This window comes from Podarcis raffonei, chromosome 8 (assembly GCF_027172205.1).
Source record: "Podarcis raffonei isolate rPodRaf1 chromosome 8, rPodRaf1.pri, whole genome shotgun sequence".
NCBI lineage: Eukaryota > Metazoa > Chordata > Lepidosauria > Squamata > Lacertidae > Podarcis > Podarcis raffonei.
The window spans coordinates 4,443,901-4,465,535 of record NC_070609.1 but is presented as its reverse complement, the minus strand read 5'-3'; the positions used below and the strand labels follow the sequence as shown (position 1 = coordinate 4,465,535).

The 21,635-nt window shown below is 46.4% G+C and overlaps 1 protein-coding gene across 1 annotated transcript; it reads right to left on the bottom strand.

The window, feature by feature from the left end:
• Nucleotides 1–975: 975 nt before the first annotated feature.
• On the bottom strand, nucleotides 976–18,620 carry LOC128420206 (cytochrome P450 2A13-like). The gene is made up of 9 exons (XM_053401751.1): nucleotides 18,296–18,620; nucleotides 11,699–11,861; nucleotides 10,482–10,631; nucleotides 9,425–9,585; nucleotides 7,126–7,302; nucleotides 6,142–6,283; nucleotides 4,130–4,317; nucleotides 2,996–3,137; nucleotides 976–1,488 (listed from the first exon to the last, which is right to left on the bottom strand). Exons 1-9 carry the CDS (start codon nucleotides 18,611–18,613, stop codon nucleotides 1,307–1,309), a joined length of 1,623 nt encoding a protein of 540 aa, XP_053257726.1. The 5' UTR covers nucleotides 18,614–18,620; the 3' UTR covers nucleotides 976–1,306.
• Between the last annotated feature and the right edge of the window lie 3,015 nt (nucleotides 18,621–21,635).

Sequence of the window (21,635 nt, the reverse complement as noted above, 5' to 3'; positions counted from 1 at the left end):
TTACCGTTTTATTATTTTTAAGTGCCACAAAAGCCTTTGACAGGGTAGAATGGCCCTAAGTATTTGAGGTACTGAGAAAAATTTATAAAGGCGATTGAAGTAGTTGTGTTATCAGCTGGTTAAAGGAGAGAAATTTTCCATCTCCATACTCAAACATATTCCCAAGGATAATGGAACAGATGACATTGAAGAAACTTTGACTTACAATGGAGGTGGGTCTCAAAGGGTGCCCTTAGTTGGCTGATGGGGGTGGGAGGGTGTGATGTCCCCTCTTCAGGGTCCCTGAGTCTTCCTGAGGAGGACTCAGATCCAAACAATGCACCAGCATTGCCTCCTGTCCCTCCTCATACTGTGGATTGAAAGATGACAAGATCCCAGAGAGGCAAGATTTCCTAGGTTATGACTGACCTATGGCTGTAAAACCTTCCAGCAACTGTCATATCCTGCAGCGTTAACTATTCTTCCTTAGCTGTTGTTATTGTTGTTTAGTCGTTTAGTCGTGTCCGACTCTTCGTGACCCCCTGGACCAGAGCACGCCAGGCACTCCTGTCTTCCACTGCCTCCCGCAGTTTGGTCAAACTCATGTTCGTAGCTTCAAGAACACTGTCCCACCACCTCGTCCTCTGTCGTCCCCTTCTCTTTGTGCCCTCCATCTTTCCCAACATCAGGGTCTTTTCCAGGGAGTCTTCTCTTCTCATGAGGTGGCCAAAGTCTTGGAGTCTCAGCTTCAGGATCTGTCCTTCCAGTGAGCACTCAGGGCTGGTTTCCTTCAGAATGGAGAGGTTTGATCTTCTTGCAGTCCACAGGACTCTCAAGAGTCTCCTCCAGCACCAGAATTCAAAAGCATCCATTCTTCGGCGATCAGCCTTCTTTATGGTCTTCCTTTGCTACTCACTGGGAAAGTGTCAGGAAAGGAATGCTGGCAAACAGACCACAATGGAAAAAAGGAATGAAAGCACTGGGGAAGGGGGGGGGACCATTCTATGGTTGGACTAGACGCCAGGAGGCATTCTGATGGCCAGAAAGGGGAAAGAGGAGAGGTGCCGTGGGGAAGTGGAGCAGAGGAGGAAGAGGGCAGAGAGTCAGGGACCAGATATTTATTCACTTGTGAGATCGATTCCAAAAGAAATGAAGAGTAAGGAAATTCCTCAAATGGAAACAGAATTAATGGAAATTCAAAAGAAAGAATCAAGACTTGGTATGGTTAGCCTGTTCTGGTGCTTTACATGTTGAAGCATGCCTCCTCTTTTGACACTTGGGTGGCCAAGGTGAGTGACGATGGGGCTCCACTTCTTCAAGTCCTGCTTCAGAGGGGAATGACACACATTTCATAAAAACGCGGAAGGGTGGCAAAGCCAATCAGCATGGGAGAGACGTCGATCTTTTCAGGTGGGACGGGAGATTTGATGTGGAAGTTCTGCAGGATGCTGGTGAAGAAGAGGAAGAGTTGCATCCGGGCCAGCTGCTCTCCAAAGCAATAGCGTTTCCCTAGGGAAGAGGAGGAAAGCAAAGACGGGCTGTTATAGCCTGCTTGGAAATGTTTGGGCAAAGATTCCTCTAACCCACACAACCATGCATAAAATAACACCTTTGGTCCTTTGGTGTGCATAGTTGGCAAAGGGATTTTATGTAGAAGGGAAAAGAGATACCACTGGACAGACAGAGTAATTCTGGGGGGAAATCTGCAGCAGCAACATCTTCTAGCAATTTTTCTCACTTCAATTGGTCCACCAGGGTGGTGTAGTTGTTAAGAGCGGTAGATCTGGTGAACCGGGTTCGCGTCTCCGCTCCTCCACATGCAGCTGCTGGGTGACCTTGGGCTAGCCACACTTCTCTGAAGTCGCTCAGCCCCACTCACCTCACAGAATGTTTGTTGTGGGGGAGGAAGGGAAAGGAGACTGTTAGCCGCTTTGAGACTCCTTCGGGTAGTGATAAAGCGGGATATCAAATCCAAACTCTTCTTCTTCTACTGGTGATCGGGCTATTATTTGCTGCAAACTCTATGGTTACCAGAGATCCTCGTTTCCCAGGGACAGTCCCCGGATTTGCAAATCTGTCCCCGGACAAAATTCGTCCCTGGAATGTCCCCGGATTTCATTTAATGTCCCCGGATTTATATTTTAAGTGTTGTGGATTTATTAGTAGGGAATGGATGTTGCGTGATTGGTTCAACGGCACAAGACACATCATATGGGGAATTCTGGCGAGGCAAAATGGCGAACGCCATGGCAGCGGGCAGCTCCTGAAGCCAGCCAGACCCAAGTGCGCTACCAGGCTGGCTCTGGGTTGCTGCCACTGCCGTTGCCACTGCCGAGGGGGAACTGGGGACACCCTGCGCATCAACTGGGGGAACTGCTGACCCCCCCCCCGCCCATGGCCAAATTGAGCCAGGAGTGAGAATGCCCAGCCACCCGGCCAACTGCCCAGCGGCGCTTGGGGGCTAGGAAAACCCTGGAGCTGATGCAGGGAGAAGGAGGAGAGAAGGAGAAAAAAGAGGGGAGCCCTGACCTTGCTGCGCCACTGCCACTGCCGCTGCTGAGGAGGAGACGTAGGAGAGCACCAGGAGGGCAAGGACACGTGGCCGAACCCAGGCCTGACCTGAGCCTACTCCACGGCAGCTAGCGCTCCAAGAGAGCAGGCCAGGGCCCAGAGGAAGGCCGTGCGACAGAGGAAACCACAGAAGAGAAGATATTACTTCTTAATATTACAACTACCAGACTTTTAGAAGACATCTGAAGGCAGCCCTGTTTAGGGAAGCTTTTAATGTTTGATGTTTTAATGTATTTTAATATTTTTTTTTGGAAGCCGCCCAGAGTGGCTGGGGAAGTCCAGCCAGATGGGCGGGGTATAAATAAATTATTATTATTATTATTATTATTATTATTATTATTATTATTATCAATCTTTTTTTCCTCTTTTCAAGAAAAAAAAAGCGTCCCCAGATTCTTTGGAAAAAATATGGTAACCTTAGTAATCTCCCCAATAGAGTACTCACCAATAGAGAAAGGCATAAAAGCCTCATTCTTCTTGAACTGCCCATTCCCATCCAGGAAATGTTGGGGGTCAAACACGTCTGGTCTTGCAAAATGTCGGGGGTCTCTCAGCACAGACCCGAGCATGGGAAACACTTCCGTTCCCTGAAGAAGTGAGGGAGAGAAATGAGAAGATATGGGAGAAACGGGAGATTCTTCTCTTATGAAATGAGTGACAGTTCCCCATTTCTGTATTTCCTCCCTTGGTGAAGTGTGCCTCCCTCCCTCATTATTAACACTTGTAAGGAACTTTAGAACATGCCTGTCCTCTTTGTGTGGTCCTCTCACAGGAAAGCCACTTCCACCCTAAGGAGAAGGTGGGGTTGTGGGCTTCACGGCCCTTCCATGCATGTGGTCGGTGGAGGCCAGCCACCGCGTGATTGGGGAGATTCCCGGCCGCGTCACCCCCTGGCCAGCCAATCAGCCGGTTCAGGGGGCGTGGCCTGCCCTATAAAAGCAGGACATGGCTGTGGATCTCCCTCTTTGCTGCCCACTAGCTGTTCCTGTTTTGGTTGAACCTGAACCTAATTGGCCATTTTGGGGAAGAGGAATGTTAGTGTTATGTACTGAGTTGAATAGGATCCAAAATGCAGCAGTCTGATTGGTCCTAGAACAATAGGATTCAGAATGCAGAAGTCTGATTGGTCCTAGAACAATAGGCTCCAGAATGCAGCAGTCTGATTGGTCCACAGGAGCCACCCAATCCAGCTCCAGGTGGAAGTGAATCCGCAACCTGATTGGCCTACAGGAGAATCCCGGAATTAGCCAATCACGTGGGGCCCATTGTGTAAATAATGTATTTAAAGCAGACATTCTGGGGGAACTTCCATTCCTCCTCACCACTATGAGCTGAATAAAGAGCATGAAATCCACTCTCGACTCCGAGTATATTTCAGCTAGGGATGATGGACCAAAGGTGGTTTCATCTGGCAGGGCTCCTCTGCTTTTATTATGGTTTTGACTCCACAGCAGTGCTGACAGATGAGACAGCGATGAAAGGTGCCTTGGGAATATTAACTGGCTCATCATCCATATCTGGATATAGTACTGAATGGTGGGGTCTCAGGAATTAAAAAAAAAAGAAAAATAAGCAATACCTTGGGAATGGTGTATCCCCGGAACTGAGTATCACGGGTCACTCGTCGTGATACTCCCATAGGAATTATGTCAGAGAATCTCTGGATCTCATGGATCACAGCATCCGTATAGGGCATCAGGGGCCGGTCGTTCATGTTGGGACTGCGATTCCGGCCAATCACACGTTCAATCTCCTTATGGACCTTCTCTGTTGAGAAATCAGCGGGATATAAGAAAAGGGAGACTTCTCATAGCTGGGAAAGCTAATAGACATATTCCCGAAGAAGGGAAGACAGTTTCCTGCCTTCTGTCCCGTTCTGCTGTCACCTTGAACCTCCCTACATTCTCAGAAAAATATTTTTAAACGAACTATAAGGGCAGTGGTTGCTAAAAATGACTTAAACTCCATGTATCTATCCATGTGCGCCCCATTATATTTATTATATTTTAAACTTAGAAAAGGGATGCGGGTGGCGCTGTGGGTTAAACCACAGAGCCTTGGACTTGCCGATTGGAAGGTCGGCGGTTCGTATCCCCGTGACAGAGTGAGCTCCCGTTGCTCGGTCCCTGCTCCTGCCAACCTAGCAGTTCGAAAGCACGTCAAAGTGCAAGTACAGTGGTACCTTAGATCACATATGCTTCAGGTTACATACGCTTCAGGTTACAGACTCCACTAACCCAGAAATAGTACCTTGGGTTAATAACTTTGCTTCAGGATGAGAACAGAAATCGTGCTTCGGCGGTGCGGCAGCAGCGGGAGGCCCCATTAGCTAAAGTGGTGCTTCAGGTTAAGAACAGTTTCAGGTTAAGAACGGACCTCCGGAACGAATTAAGTATGTAACCAGAGGTACCACTGTAGATAAATAGGTACCGCTCTGGCGGGAAGGTAAACGGCGTTTCCGTGCGCTGCTCTGGTTCGCCAGAAGCGGCTTAGTCCTGCTGGCCACATGACCCGGAAGCTGTACGCCGGCTCCCTCGGCCAATAAAGTGAGATGAGCGCCACAACCCCAGAGTCGGCCATGACTGGACCTAATGGTCAGGGGTCCCTTTACCTTTACTTAAACTTAGAAAGGCCCATGAACATACGTTTTTCTTCAATGAACTGACTTTTGTACAACTACGAAAAGCTTTTACAAAGTTACGATTAAATACAATAAACTCTGTTTATAGAGATGGGAGACATAGAGGCATACCAGTAAATGAACGTGTTTGTATTAGGAGATGCCCTGAATTAGAGGACCTGAAGCTGAGGCTCCAAGACTTTGGCCACCTCATGAGAAGAGAAGACTCCCTGGAAAAGACCCTGATGTTGGGGAAGATGGAGGGCACAAGGAGAAGGGGACGGCAGAGGATGAGTTGGTGGGACAGTGTTCTCAAATCTACCAGCATGAGTTTGATCAAACTGCGGGAGGCAGTGGAAGACAGGAGTGCCTGGCGTGCTCTGGTCCAGGGGGTCACGAAGAGGCGGACACGACTAAACGACTAAACAACAACAAAATGCATTATATCTTGTGCTGCCCCTTATACACTGAAGCAAGAGAACGGTTTTTGACACCTATAATGACAAGGTCCTCTGGCCAGAATCCTTCTGACATGATTCTATATCTCCTTGCAGGCATTGATAAGTATGTGACCTGGTGTAGCACTTTTTGCAACTGCCGCCAGGAAAATTAGAAAAAAATTATATAGCCGAGATAGCTATCAACTGTAAAGGAAGTGAATTTATTTAACCCCATCTACACCAAGCTGTATTTTTCTCACTAAACTTTGTACATAATTGTCTGCTCTATTTTTTAACATTACTTTTAATATATTAGTGGCCCCGCGGTGATTTTAGCTTATAAATTTTATTGCCCAATGTTTCAATTTGTATATTAAGGAGTTTTTATAGCTTTGTGCAGATTAGGTGATGTTTTGACAATATAAATGTTTTTAAGTTTCTGTATCAAATTAGTATATATTCTATTGAATGATATTGTATACATTGCAGCAGCCTTTGGCCATAAGCAATAAATTGGGCTGACTGACTGACCTTGAACCTCTGGGTATTTCAGCAGAAGAAGGAAGCCATAACGCAATGTGGTGCTGACAGTTTCTGTGCCAGCAAAGAAAACGGCGAGGGTAGTCAAAACCAGATTCCTCAGGGAGAACTCGGAGTGTGGGTTTTCCTTTTCCTAGCCAGAAGGAAGAGGGGAAGGAGGAGGTTTCTCTTATTAAACATTGCTATAGTCTAAAGCCTTTCTCACAAGGCGTTCTTTCTCTTACTGTTCAGCTGAGCTGCAATGGCGTCTTGGTCAATCAGATAAGGTGATATGGACAGTCGCGGACTGTTGTGGGAATGTTCAGGGATGCAGGAGAGGATATATTGTTTGATTATAGCCTTTCCAACTTGTGTTAACAAGTTCACAATTTTAGCAGAGTAACATTCCCCCTTTTAAACTCACAGCGGATGCGTTTGCTCAGGCTAGCTAAAGCCTCTATAATAACTGTTCTGGTATTTCCCCCTTATTCCCTCATAAAAGATAAGACACGACACAGTCTTCTATAAAAGTATAAAAAGAGTTTACTCACATTCTGTTCACAATCAGATCCCAGAAGGCAGACTTATCTTAGAAAAGTAACATACACCTGGAAACTATCTCATAAGGAGACAGTCCCTTTGTCCTCTCTTGGCTGGAAGCCAAGAGAACATCTTTGGCTAAGTGGATGTTGCTTCTTCGATGCATGTAGTCAAAGAGAGAGAGATGGCTGCCCTGCCCTGTGCTTTTGTTACCTGCACAGGTGAGGCCATGCCCACCTCTAGTCCCATGTAGAGGAAGTCTGTCCCAGCCCAGAAGGAAACAGGAAGTTTACCTGCTGGCTGGGCAAACATTCTTCCCCATGTGTAAACATGTTCACTCTAGGAATGTTGTACTTGACTGCTCTTGTGTTTCACATCCCACACAAGTTGGCATGGGGCAAGACAACTTTCTTTCCCCAGAAAATCATCACAGTTCTTCGAACGCAATAATCATACCTGATGCATTTTCACAAGGAAACAGTCGATGAAATCCCGAGGGGAGTTGGGGTCCAGGGTCTCCTCATTGGCTTTTACTTTCTTTGTGATGAACTTCTCCAACCCTAAGAGTTGCTTGAAGGCTTCCTGCTGTGGGCCAGGCAGGTACTGCATGACGCCCGAGAACATGTCGTAGAGCTGCAGAGTCATGGGGAGGAAGAGAGACCCGATATTTCCCCAAGTGAAGCTGAGATAAAGGTGCAGTTTGCCTCTGAGGCTCACCTAACACACCCAACTTCCGACCCTCCCTTTATGGTGGAGGCTGATGCCTCTGACGGGGCAGTGGCAGATGTGTTGCTGCAAGCTGATGAGGAAAGGGAGCTGAGGCCATGCGCCAGCCATTCAGTCATGGGCGTGGTCGGAAAGCTGGAAGTGTTTCTGTTGCCAATAAAGAATTAACTATCAGACGGGTGCCTTCCTTATCTGGGACAGGCTGTGACAGTAGGCACAGAGACAAACAGAAGTTGTATAAGCCCTTCAAGGCGGCACTGTTATACAGAGGTTCCGCTCCTTCCTCCTGGGCCGTGTCCAGAAAGTGGTGGTGGGGGATGAGTGTTCAGACCCCTGGGCTCTCACTTGTGGGGTGCCTCAGGGTTCTGTCCTCTCCCCCATGCTTTTTAACATCTACATGAAGCCGCAGGGAGAGATCATCAGGGGGTTTGGACTGGGTGTCCATCAATATGCAGATCATACCCAGCTCTACCTCTCTTTCAAATCAGAACCAGTGAAGGTGGTGAAGGTCCTGTGTGAGTGCCTGGAGGCGGTTGGAGGATGGATGGCGGCTAATGGATTGAGGTTGAATCCTGACAAGACAGAAGTACTGTTCTTGGGGGCGGGCTGGTGTGGAGGACTCCCCAGTCCTGAATGGGGTAACTGTGCCCCTGAAGGACCAGGTGCACAGCCTGGGAGTCATTTTGGACTCCCAGCTGTCCATGGAGGCGCAGGTCAATTCTGTATCCAGGGCAGCTGTCTACCAGCTCCATCTGTTTCGCAGGCTGAGACCCTCCCTACCCGCAGACTGTCTTGCCAGAGTGGTGCATGCTCTGGTTATCTCCCGCTTGGACTACTGCAATGCGCTCTACGTGGGGCAACCTTTGAAGGTGACCCGGCTACCAATGCATGCGCGCCTCTGCCCCTGTATGTCTAATAAGGTAGAATCTGTCACACACATCCTTCTATTTTGTGAATTTTATAGTGAAGAGCGAGTTCAACTTATTTTGCCGCTTTTATCAAAATTCATACCCCTACAACATTATTTGAAATCCTCCCCCGAAATTCTACGAAAATACCTTCTGGAAGATTCCTCAAGCTCAATATCATATGAGGTGGCCAAATTTTGCACTTTAGTAATCAGGAAGCGTAAATCTCTTCTGTTGAATGGCACACTGCGAAGTTCCCCTGTGTAATCCTTCCCCCCCCCCTTTTCTGATGTTGTTGTTGATTTCTTTTTGTTTGATCTTGTGGTGTTTAGTGTCACTGGCTTTTGCCGTAATAAACTTGGATTGGATTGGAAGGTGACCCGGAAACTGCAGCTAATCTGGGAGTGGCTGCCAAGACCACATAACACCGGTGCTGAAAGATCTAATTGGCTCCCAATACATTTCTGAGCACAATTCAAAGTGTTAGTGTTGACCTTTAAAGCCCTAAATGGCCTCGGCCCAGTATATCTGAATGAACATCTCCACCCCCATCATTCACTGAGGTCCTCCTCTGAGGGCCTTCTGGCGGTTCCCTCATTGTGAGAAGCAAAGCTACAGGGAACCAGGCAGAGGGCCTTCTTGGTAGTGGCGCCTGCCCTGTGGAAGGCCCTGCCATCAGATGTCAAAGAAATAAATAACTATCTGACATTTAGAAGACATATGAAGTTTTTAATGTGTGACATTTTAATGTATTTTTAAATCTTTGTTGGAAGCCGCCCAGAATGGCTGGGGAAACCCAAGCGGATGGGTGGGGTACAAATAAGAAATTGTTGTTGTTGTTAAAGGGGCAAGTCTCTGGTGTACTCCTAGATTGGTGAGGTGTTGTGTGAGATATTTGGTTTCTCAGGCTCAGGGAAAGACATCTCTCCTGGTTCTGTTGGTCAGCCTCACTCAGAACCCTGAAGGTGGTCTGCTTCTTAACTGGCAATGCTGCAGCTTCTGACTGTGTCTTGATCACTGCTGGACTTTGGGGTAATGGCAGGTTAAGAGGAATGACATTATTCACTCACTCACTCACTCACTCACTCACTATGGAAGTCCTCCCCTGCCCTCCAATTTACCTGTCCCCAAGAGGTGGCAGTGAACCGGAAGCTACCCAGCATCATGCTCAGCAAGGAGTGGAACTCCTGATCTTCATATTCAAAGCGATCGCCAAAGGCAATGGAGCTGATGACGTTGGACACCGTGCGGCTCAGGGTGTAGGTGGGGTCAAAGGGTGCACCTAGAAAGAGAGACACACACACTGTGCACGTCACTCAACCCAGGAACCAATCAAGAATACACTTTGCAAAGCAGTCCACTCTTACCTCATTATTCCTTTGAGCAACATTTATTCGAGTGGATGTAGAGTGTTGTTGAGGTACAGTCATCCCTCGGGTTACAGACGCTTCAGGTTGTGTTTTTTCAGGTTGTGGACCGCCGAAACCCAGAAGTACCGGAATGGGTTACTTCTGGGTTTCAGCAGTTGCGCATGCGCAGAAGTGCTAAATTGTGCTTTGCGCATGCATGCGCAGAAGTGCTAAATTGTGCTTTGCGCATGCATGCGCAGAAGCACCAAATCACAACCCAAGCATGCGCAGATGCGCTGCTGCAGGTTGTGAACGTACATCCCACACGGATAACGTTTACAACTGGAGCATCCACTGTATTTAGCTTAGGCTAAGTTACCGTATTTTTTGCTCTATAAGACTCACTTTTTCCCTCCTAAAAAGTAAGGGAAAATGTGTGTGCGTCTTATGGAGCAAATGCAAGCTGCGTAGCTATCAAAGAAGCCAGAACGGCAAGAGGGATTGCTGCTTTCACTGTGCTGCTTTCACTGTGCAGCGATCCCTCTTGCTGTTCGGGCTTCTGAGATTCAGAAAAAAACAAGATTTTTTTCTTGTTTTCCTCCTCAAAAAACTAGGTGCGTCTTGTGGTCTGGTGCATCTTATAGAGCGAAAAATACGGCATGTCTTTTTCCACCCATTACCAAAAATAAAAGCAGCTGTGATAATATTCAGTATAAAGCCTTCAGTTGCCCACTTAACTGCCCACAGTTCTAACTATCAACTGTCAAGCGTTTCTGTCACCTGTAACTCATTAAGCAGCATTTCTTGAAGGGACCAAAAGTGAGCTCACTTTTTGTTTCCCTCAGGGATTCCAGCAGGAAGTGGGCCTCCTCCAGGATTCTCTCTTCGATGGATCTCTTTCCCATCCCAAAATTCCTCAGTGTTGTGATGGAGAATCGGCGTAGCTGCTTGGCCCGTTCCCCGTTGCTGAAGGAAACCCCTGGGAAGCAAAGGAACCAGAGAAGGTGAGGAGAAAGAGGAGCTGGAAGGTGACACCATTTTAAGCTAGCCTTAAGTATGTCATTTTAACTGGATTACGATATTAAGCCTCCCTGAAAAATGCTGCTATATCAGTTACTCTTCAGCAGGTATTCTGAGTAAATGCTGTTTTTCCCTTTTGTGGGAAAACAGTCTGCCTTAAAGCACCCTGGATTAGCTACGGTAGTTTTAGCCTTTTAGCTTATCAAAGCTTCCTGCAAAGGGATGCACTCTGTGGAACTCGGAAATGTGAGAAAGGAAGGATGATATCTAATAAATGTATTATCTCCTACCATCTATGCACATCCCAGCATTTAAGAGTACCTGGGAGAACAAAAGAGGCAAAGACACAGTTGACAATAAACTGATAGAAGGCACTTGCAGACTCAAGAGCTTTTTCAATATTATCTATGCTTGCAAAGCCACTAAGTTACATCGGTGGTCCTTTACTTGGCTATGAATATTCAGATGCAAATCCCATCTCTTTATGACTTAATTGTTGGAGCTTCCATACGACTGAGCTGTAATGGCTCTCCTCCGTGTCGTATCTTTGGAATCCATCGACCTCTGCTGTGATGTGATTAACGACCTAAGCCTTTGAAGGAGGCTTCAGGCACGCTCCTATTACACAGAGTATCCAAACAGCAGCAGGAAAGCCAGAAATATGTGATACATTGATACATTTATTTCTAACTACGCAGGACAGAAAAGAATATGCGCCTGCTCTCTGTGAGAGACAGAGAACAACAAGAAGAAAGAGACAGGAAACCAGTAACATCAACATCCGTCTCCCATCTCCCGTGAGACTTCCAACAGTCTGGAATGTCAACAGAGTCTTGTGACTCCAAAAACTGCACAGTGGCATAACAGAAATCTAACATGAATGACATAGAGAAGCCCTCTCTCAGCCTGTCCTCAGCGAAACTTGTATAAGAAAAATCTACTTCACAGGACCACTGCTAAGTTCAATGCCAGAACAATGGTAGTAATGATGTGCTCTGGCCAAGGGTTGCCCAAGAAGAGACTGACCGTAACCCTGGAAAAGCCAGTCAAACGTGGCTTGCACTCCACGGCCACCAAACTCTTCGGCCTGGTCCACCAGAGCCTCCTTCACGGCATCGTATCCACATAAGACCACAACACGGCGGGGCCCTAAGTGGATGGTGTAGACAGGACCATATTTCTCACGGATCTGTGAAAAGAGGGGGAGGGCATTGTGTGAGGTCATGGAACAGATGGAGAGATGGAGCAAATTGCTCATCTACCTCTGCAGAGATTAGTAGCTCCTGAAAGCCTAAGCCTAATTAGGCAATGAAAAACACATCCTTTATGTAATGGTTATAGGGGTTGCTCGTGCGTAAGTTGCTGCCACTCCTGGCTAGGTTGCCTGGTTAACCCTTTCTGTCTGGACAGCCCTTCACTTCGTGGCTGTTTCAGTCGCTAGCAGAATCCGTCAGTGGGCGTTTCCTGAACCTCTTCCAGCACAAAAGTTCTTTGACGCCAAGTCTCCGCCTACTCTCCCTGCGCAGAAGTCTTCTGCGCAGGGTGGGTGTGGGTAGCGGAGGACCCGTGCTCTCCCTGCTGGTCTCCGGCAAGGAGTCCTGGAGCCCCCTCGCCGATTCCCCCATCTGCCCCCCTTTATCCCTGGTGTTACGCTGATTTCCTTCCCCAGCCGATGAGCTACCTCTCTCCCTGCTGGGCCCTTCTCCAGCATCGCTTGGGAGCCTTGCCTCCGCCTCTGGCTCCGATGGCAGTTCCCTGACACTTTATGATGCACCTCTGGTTCTCCATTATCTGGGCACCAGAATTTAAGAAGGATATTGGCAAGCTGGAACGTGTGCAGAGAAGTGCGACCAGGATGATCAAGGGTCTGGAGATGAAGCCTTATGAAGAATGGCTGAAGGAGTTGGGTATGTTTTGCCATGATGAGAGGAGACTGGGGAGAGATATGAAGGCCTTCTTCAAATATCTAAAGGGCTGTCACCTGGAAAATAGACCAAACCAATGGATTCATGTTATAAGCAAAGAGCTTCTTACTTAACTTCAGACAGAACTTTCTGGTGGTAAGAGCTGTTCTACAGTGGAACAGAATCCCTCAGAAGGTAGTGGTTGAAATTTGCAGTTCCTCAAATTTTGCAATGAATTTCTCCAAACCCACAAGTATACAAAGTGTACATATAAAGGCATATATTTGTGGAAATAGCATACAAAATTGCATTATATTTGGGGGGGTTCACTACATAAATGTGGCTATAAGGCAGATCTGCACACAAAAATGTGTATACCCTATTAAGAAAATGCACAGTGAAATTCTGATGAAATTCCATGAGGATTAAAAACATGCCAACTGATGCAGAATGTAATGGACTGAGAGAAACGGAAAGAAACAGATTCACCCACCACTAAAGGCACACAACACCAGCAGGCTACCATGAGGAAACCTCTCCTCCATGCGGGGAACTGAGATTAAGATTGGAATCATGGAATTATAGAGTTGGTCATGAGAAATGAGAACAATGAGAGAAACAGATTCAACCACCTCGACAGCCACATGACACCAGCAGGCCATCCTGAGAAAACTTCTCCTCCATCACCAGATTTGCGGTTAAATCCGGGCTGGTCTCAGATATTAAATTGCCCTGCAATCTACCTGTGTAGTTGCTGCCAACAAGCTGAATCTGGGTGGGAAAAAGAGTTATCCAGGCCAAGCCCTGGGAGAAGATAATCTTGGATTAAGACAGGGCTCTTGTTCTGCCAGGACTTTGTTTCCCTCCTTGGACGATATTTTTCCTGTCCAAATTCAGCTGGTTGGCACCACTTACATAGGTAAACTGTAGGGCCATTTGATAGCTGCTCAGATTTTGTTTTGAACTTTGATCATTTGTTTGCTTTTGCATTTGTGTGCATTTGTTATTTGTCAACCACCTTAGGGGACTTTTTTGGTTGAAAGGTGAGTATAATAAATTAATAATAAATAAATTACACAACATAACATGCCATCTGGATAATCCCTGGGCACCACCTCCAAGCCTGGACAAGCTCAGCACAGTCTCCAGTTTCACCCACCTGGTGGAGCAGGTTCTGCTCAGTGTTGGATTTCCAACTGATTCCAAAGAATCAAATAGCTGGATCTCCTTACGCAGTGCAATATTTATTTCTGGTTATGTTTGCATGCAACCTTTCTGTTAAGGATACCAGGGCTGAAACTGAGCATGGCGCCAACTGGGTGAAATAAGCCAGGCTGCAAGACTTACCACATGGCGGTGCAGCTTTGAGCAGTCTCTGCCCCACATAAAAAGGTCAGGGAACCCTGACCATTAGGTCCAGTCGTGACCGACTCTGGGTTTGCGGCGCTCATCTCGCTTTATTGGCTGAGGGAGCCGCCGTACAGCTTCCGGGTCATGTGGCCAGCATGACTAAGCCGCTTCTGGCGAACCAGAGCAGTGCACGGAAACGCCATTTACCTTCCCGCCGGAGCAGTACCTATTTACCTACTTGCACTTTGACGTGCTTTCAAACTGCTAGGTTGGCAGGAGCAGGGACCGAGCAATGGGAGCTCACCCCGTTGCAGGGATTCGAACCGCTGACCTTCTGATCGGCAAGTCCTAGACTCTGTGGTTTAACCCACAGCGCCACCCGCATCCCAGCAAAAATGGCGTCGAGAAAGGATGTTCCTGGCTGATCTCCACAGCCTGTTTTGATTGCTTAATTGGGCTTTGTTTGTGTTATGTACTGAGCTGAATCCTAGATCAATAGGATCCAGAATGCAGCAGTCTGATTGGTCGGCAGGAGCCACCCAATCCAGCTCCAGGTGGAAGTGTATCAGCAACCTGATTGGCCTGCAGGAGCAGCCAATCAGGCTACTGGATGAAGTGAATCAGCAACCTGATTGGCCTGCAGGAGCAGCCAATCATGCTTCTAGAGGAGGTGAATCCACAACCTGATTGGCCTACAGGAGCACCCCAGAATTAGCCAATCACATGGGGCCCATTGTGTAAATAATGTATATATAGCTGGATGTTTTGGGGAAAGTTTCATTCATTGCTACTATGAGCTGAATAAAGAGCATGAAATTCACACTTGACTCTGAGTATATTTCAGTTGTTTTTTTCTCTTTATGTGATAGTGCTGTTGCTGGCCTAGCAGCTATCTAATTTATCAGGGGGCAAGGACCTTTTTTGTGTTGTTTTACTCTCCGAAGAGCCAAGAATTGTTAACCAGTTTTAAAGGGAGTTCAACAGCCGCAGGTCAGCCACCTCTTTGGAGTTCTTGCCATTTTATCTTCACTGGTTTCAAACTTTATTCTAAGGACTTTTAAACTTTTTAAAAACCAGAGTTTCTGAATAGGAATCTGGCAGACGTGGTAACTGATCCTTGAAATTCTACCCCTTCTGGGACAAACTATCTGCCAACAGAGTTTTCTTCTGATGCTCCTCACAGTCCTTAAAGGGTGTCTTCGGGTTATAACTACATGATTTCAAAAGACGTGTGTTATCTATTTGTGTAGATGAACCTGAACACCCTTAATAATATGCACTCTATAAAACAAGAAATTTCAGCACTGAGATCTGCTTTGGATTCTGTAGTGGCTCTGATAGGAACCGGGGATTTTGAAGGTAGCATCCGAGGAATTTTGTGAGAGGAAATCAGAAGGGCTCCAGGCTGATAAACTTGGAACTGGAGCAGTTAGGAGTGAGAATGGGAACGTCCCTTCCAATGAGCCCTCTGTCCTATTCTATCTAAGGAGAGGACAACTAGACTGGCAGTACATAGAAAAGATTTTTGGGGGTTTTGCATTAACGCTTTGGGACTCAGACTTGGTTGTTTTGGATGAGTGGCATTATGATGACTGGTAGGAGGGCAGTTCTCAGTCTTCACCTGTGATGGGAGCTGACACGGAGGACTCTTAGAGGGTTGGCAAATGCCTGGATGTTGACCTTCATAAATCACTGCAAGAAGAAAAGTTCCTGTGCCCATTTACACCACAAAGAACTCATAACCCACCTACTTTCAGCAGCCAGAAACACCATAACCAGACAGTGGAGAGACCTGTCAGGAGTAAGCATGGACCAATGGTACCAAATAGTATGGGAAACAGCCCTACTAGAAAAAAATAACCAATAAACTGAAACTGACACAGGGACAAATAGAAGAAGACGCCTTCACCCCGGTATGGCTCCCCTTTATCACATATGCAGCCCAACAAGACAATGACAAAAATCCACCAACAGCATACAAATCAATATGGCTAACCTGATCCAAAACACCCACCCACCCCACTCACACATGAAAACAAAGATCACCACAGCCAATCACAAAACAACAACCACACCCCAGGCCAACCCCAATCTCTCTCACCACCAAAGGAACACAAGTACGTTTCCGGGCACAATTCAAAGTGTTGGTGCTGACCTTTAAAGCCCTAAATGGCCTCGGTCCAGTATACCTGGTCCAGTATATCCCCATCTCCATCGTTCTGCCCGGACACCGAGGTCCAGCGCCGAGGGCCTTCTGGTGGTTCCCTCATTGCGAGAAGTGAGGTTACAGGGAACCAGGCAGAGGGCCTTCTCGGTGGTGGCACCCGCCCTGTGGAACGCCCTCCCACCAGATGTCAAAGAGAAAAATTACTACCAAACTTTTAGAAGACATCTAAAGGCAGCCCTGTTTAGGGAAGCTTTTAATGTTTAATAGGTTATTGTATTTTAGTGTTTTGTTGGAAGCCGCCCAGAGTGGCTGGGGAAATCCAGCCAGATGGGCGGGGTATAAATTATTATTATTATTATTATTATTATTATTATTATTATTATTATTAGTGAATAGCACAGAACCTGCACAAGCGACGCTGACACAAAATCCCACATATATTAAGTATAATAGAAACATCGCCACCCGACCCCGACCCCATCTCCCCCCCTTTCCCCCTTCTTCTTCCGAATGTCTCAACAAATGAAACTGATCTATAAAAAATGTTACTTGGAGGGGAAAAAAGAGAGAGAGAGATTGCACATACTTTTGTAAACTAAGAAAATCTTTAATAAAAATACATTTTTTAAAAAAGAAGAAAAGTTCCTCACTGATTCCAACAGCAGCACCAGGAACTTCTGATAGATTGGTCCCCCTGGAAAGTGAGATTTTGATTACTATACTTCATTGCAGGAGGAACTTTAACCATTACTAATTGTGTTGCCATCTTCAGTTGGCCCCTAATAGGGTCAAATAACGTAAGGGAATCAGAGGTGCCACAGGATATTTGACATATGATAGGGGAAGCCTGGGATTGTAAACTGCTTCTGCATATACGTCACTAGGTCTATGCACATAGTCATTGGGCCTGGGTGGGGTTGGGTTATTTTTGGGGGGGTGGGAGAAGCCTGCTATATAAATTTAATGGCAAATGCATCTCCTTTAAATCAGTTCCCAGACCAAATGAGTAAATTTTTCATCAAGGAATCTTAAGCTTGCCTCTTGTGCAAATGCCTGTAAATCTAAATTTCAGAAGGCTGTGTCCCTATTTAGAACAGGACATAGAATCATAGAATCATAGAGTTGGAAGAGACCACAAAGGCCATCGAGTCCAACCCCCTGCCAAGCAGGAAACACCATCAGAGCACTCCTGACATATGGTTGTCAAGCCTCTGCTTAAAGACCTCCTAAGAAGGAGACTCCACCACACTCCTTGGCAGCAAATTCCACTGTCGAACAGCTCTTACTGTCAGGAAGTTCTTCCTAATGTTTCTTCCTAAGACAAGACAATTGTCTTTCTTTTTTATCATCACCTAATAATGTCCCCAGAGGGCACTCTCAACCCCCAGAAGCTAGATCTAACATCCAAAAGTTAAAATCAGAGGATTTCCTAACACACGAGATACCTGTCAAATCATAACCCCCAGAAGCTGCCCAAAAAGTGTGACCTTGTGTCAAAAGGAACTAATAATATACCTGCTGTACAGCTTGGTTGGTTAGAGCATGGTGCTGATAAATTAAAATTAAAATTATTATATTATTATATTATTTATTTTAAAAAAAATTATTTAAAAGAAGGCACACTAAAAGGCTGACTAATTTTTTTGAGGACATGAGAATTGACAGATGTGCCCATCCCTTCACTCAGGCAGAAATATACAGTGGTACCTCGGGTTACATACTCTTCAGGTTACATACGTTTCAGGTTACAGACTCCGCTAACCCAGAAATAGTGCTTCAGGTTAAGAACTTTGCTTCAGGATGAGAACAGAAATCGTGCTCCGGTGGTGTGGCAGCAGCAGGAGGCCCCATTAGCTAAAGTGGTGCTTCAGGTTAAGAACAGTTTCAGGCTAAGTACAGACCTCCGGAACGAATTAAGTACTTAACCTGAGGTACCACTGTAAAGAGAGAGAGAAGCAAAAGCTGGAGAATGTGGTGGAAGGAGAATTATGAGGAGATGATGAGTCAAGTGGGAGAGAGAGGGAGAGAGAGAGAGAGAGAGAGAGAGAGAGAGAGAGAGAGAGAGAGAGAGAGAGAAGGATGAGTGGGTAGATAGATAGATAGATGGGAGTGACCTTCATTAATCAACAGTATTTAAGAATGATTTTATAATAACAATTCAGAGAAAGGCAAACTGTGCTCTGATACATGATAGAAAGTTACCTTCATAAATGAACGGAACATGTCACTTGTGTTGACCTGGAGCAGGTTCCCGATGAAGGGGAGGGGAGTTGGTCCAGGTGGCATCTGGCTTTTGCCGTACATCTGCCGCCATGTTGAGAGGACCATCAGGAAAGAGAGGCAGATGACCAGGAAAAGGGTTGCTGCTCCCAGGAGATCCATGGGGAGGTTGCGGGTGGCCTGTGGAGCTCTGAGTAGCTGGGAAGAAAAAACACATGCACAGCCCGAGTTGAGGCTGTTATGTAACCGTACCTGAGGGATAACACCCTTTGTGGAGTTGTGCAACTTGTTTGCAGTCATACCTCTTGGTCTCCTTTCTATTCAAGAAGAGAAGAGCCTCCTGCCAAAAGTCCAGAGGTCTTATTTTTTGCGTGAGACAGTCCTGCTTCATTGATTTTTCATGCTTTATGTACAAGAGAGAACTGGCACTATCTGGAGATTATTTCCGAAGCAGAGGATGGCTTCTCTGGTTGCCCTCTGGTTGCCTGATGAATTTTAACAGGGAGAAATGTAAAGTATTGCACTTGGGCAAAAAAAATGAGAGGCACAAATACAAGATGGGTGACACCTGGCTTGAGAGCAGTACATGTGAAAAGGATCTAGGAGTCTTGGTTGACCACAAACTTGACATGAGCCAACAGTGTGACGCGGCAGCTAAAAAAGCCAATGCAATTCTGGGCTGCATCAATAGGAGTATAGCATCTAGATCAAGGGAAGTAATAGTGCCACTGTATTCTGCTCTGGTCAGACCTCACCTGGAGTACTGTGTCCAGTTCTGGGCGCCACAGTTCAAGAAGGACACTGACAAACTGGAACGTGTCCAGAGGAGGGCAACCAAAATGGTCAAAGGCCTGGAAACGATGCCTTATGAGGAACGGCTAAGGGAGCTGGGCATGTTTAGCCTGGAGAAGAGGAGGTTAAGGGGTGATATGATAGCCATGTTCAAATACATAAAATGATGTCACATAGAGGAGGGAGAAAGGTTGTTTTCTGCTGCTCCAGAGAAGCGGACACGGAGCAATGGATCCAAACTGCAGGAAAGAAGATTCCACCTAAACATTAGGAAGAACTTCCTGACAGTAAGAGCTGTTCGACAGTGGAATTTGCTGCCAAGGAGTGTGGTGGAGTCTCCTTCTTTGGAGGTCTTTAAGCAAAGGCTTGACAACCATATGTCAGGAGTGCTCTGATGGTGTTTCCTGCTTGGCAGGGGGTTGGACTCGATGGCCCTTGTGGTCTCTTCCAACTCTATGATTCTATGATTCTATGATTCTCTGCATCAGAGGCCAACCCTTCCAGCGGTTCTCAACCTGTGGGTCCTCAGATGTTGTTGGACTACAACTCCCAACATCCCTGAGCTCTGGCCTTGCTAGCTAGGGGTGATGGGAGTTGTAGTTCAACAACATCTGGGGACCCACAGGTTGAGAAAGGCTGCTTTAGGCAGACATGGGTGGATTTTGTGTCTCAGTGTAATAACGTAGTATGACAGAGAGAGACCCAGAAGATGTCCACAAACACAAGCACAAAACTATCAAGGAGGGAGGCGCTTATGAGAGAGTGACCTGTCCAAGCCCACACCACTAGGAGACCTTCATGGAGTTCCCAGGACATGCACACTTTCCTCCCACTTTTCCAAATTGTTGGACAGGGTCTCTGGTATTACATAAGACACGGAAAGGACACAGAGTTGGAGGCTGTTGAAGTGTGTGTGGCCGTGATGGACTGTCCCAGGAAGCCAAGGGCAGAGATAGAATCCCAGAAGCCCCACTTTCTGTATCTCCCTTTACAGCTTAGGACCCTCGTACCTACGGGACCGCCTCTCCCGGTATGCCCCGCGGAGGACCTTAAGGTCCATAAATAGCAACACCCTAGAGGTCCCGGGCCCTAAGGAAGTCAGATTAGCCTCAACCAGAGCCAGGGCCTTTTCAACACTGGCCCCGGCCTGGTGGAACGCTCTGTCTCATGAGACCAGGGGCCTGCGGGATCTGATTTCTTTCCGCAGGGCCTGTAAGACAGAGTTGTTCCGCCTGGCCTTTGGCTTGGAATCAACTTGATCCCCTCTTTCCTTTTTCCTTTCTCCTTCTGTGATGGAACTCCTATTTGGGGACTTCCCTGTCTTTTTCTGGCCCACGTAGGACCAGTCTGGATAGTTGGCCTTGGTGAAGATTTGACGTTTTCATCCCCCAAAAGTTTTTGATTTGAGTTTCTACTGAAATGAGGCTGCATTTTAATGTATTTTAATCTTGTTTTTAAGTTGTATTTTAATCATTTTTTTTATACCTGGTGTTAGCTGCCCTGAGCCCGGTCTTGGCTGGGGAGGATGGAGTATAAATAAAAAAATATTATTATTATTATTATTATTATTATTATTATTATTATTATTATTATCATTATCATTATCATTATCATTATCATTTTATTATTATTATTATTATTATATTATTATTATTATTATTATTATTATTATTAAATTTATTTACCAGCTACCATTGTTATCCCTTTGTCTGGGTGTTTGCTGCGGCTTGTTTCTGAATGGAGAGGTATCTTCCTGGCACTGGGTGAATTGTCCGAGGCTGTCTTCAAGGTGTCTTTCATTTCCAGAACTGGATCAGATTGATGGCTCAAATCTATCTACGACAGGCATAGGCAAACTCGGCCCTCCAGATGTTTTGGGACTTCAACTCCCATCATCCCTAGCTAGCAGGACCAGTGGTCAGGGATGATGGGAGTTGTAGTCCCAAAACATCTGGAGGGCCGAGTTTGCCTATGCCTGATCCATGGCTTTCTTTCCTGCATTGCAGGGAATTGGCATAGATAACCCTCAGAGTCCCTTCCGACTTTACAATTCTATTATTCTAGGGCTTGCAGGGTGCAGAGGCTCAATGGAAAATCGGCACCCAATGCAGCACCTCCAGCAGAGGTGTCCCATGTTCCTGACAGTAAGAGCTGTTCGACAGTGGAATTTGCTGCCAAGGAGTGTGGTGGAGTCTCCTTCTTTGGAGGTCTTTAAGCAGAGGCTTGACAACCATATGTCAGGAGTGCTCTGATGGTGTTTCCTGCTTGGCAGGGGGTTGGACTCGATGGCCCTTGTGGTCTCTTCCAACTCTATGATTCTATGTTGCTCATAGGTTAAATCAGAGAGCGATGGTGTAGCAGAGTTTTACACCATCTGCAGCTTCTCCACCAAATTCAGACGAGGGAACAATACATTTGAGATTTCTTTGCATGGAAACCTGGAAATTCTGCATGTTCCATTAACTGTTATGCTTCCTCTTCAGTAAGGATGGAGGAGAAATTTGATTCAGTTCACATTTAAAGACAAACT

Coding starts and splice junctions, on each gene's coding strand:
- LOC128420206 (XM_053401751.1), bottom strand. CDS start 18,613: ATGACTGCAAACAAGTTGCACAACTCCACAAAGGGTGTTATCCCTCAG. Junction 3,138..4,129: donor GGGGATACACCATTCCCAAG/GTATTGCTTATT, acceptor TCACTTCTTCAG/GGAACGGAAGTGTTTCCCAT. Junction 1,489..2,995: donor TTTTATGCCTTTCTCTATTG/GTGAGTACTCTA, acceptor CCTCTTCCCTAG/GGAAACGCTATTGCTTTGGA.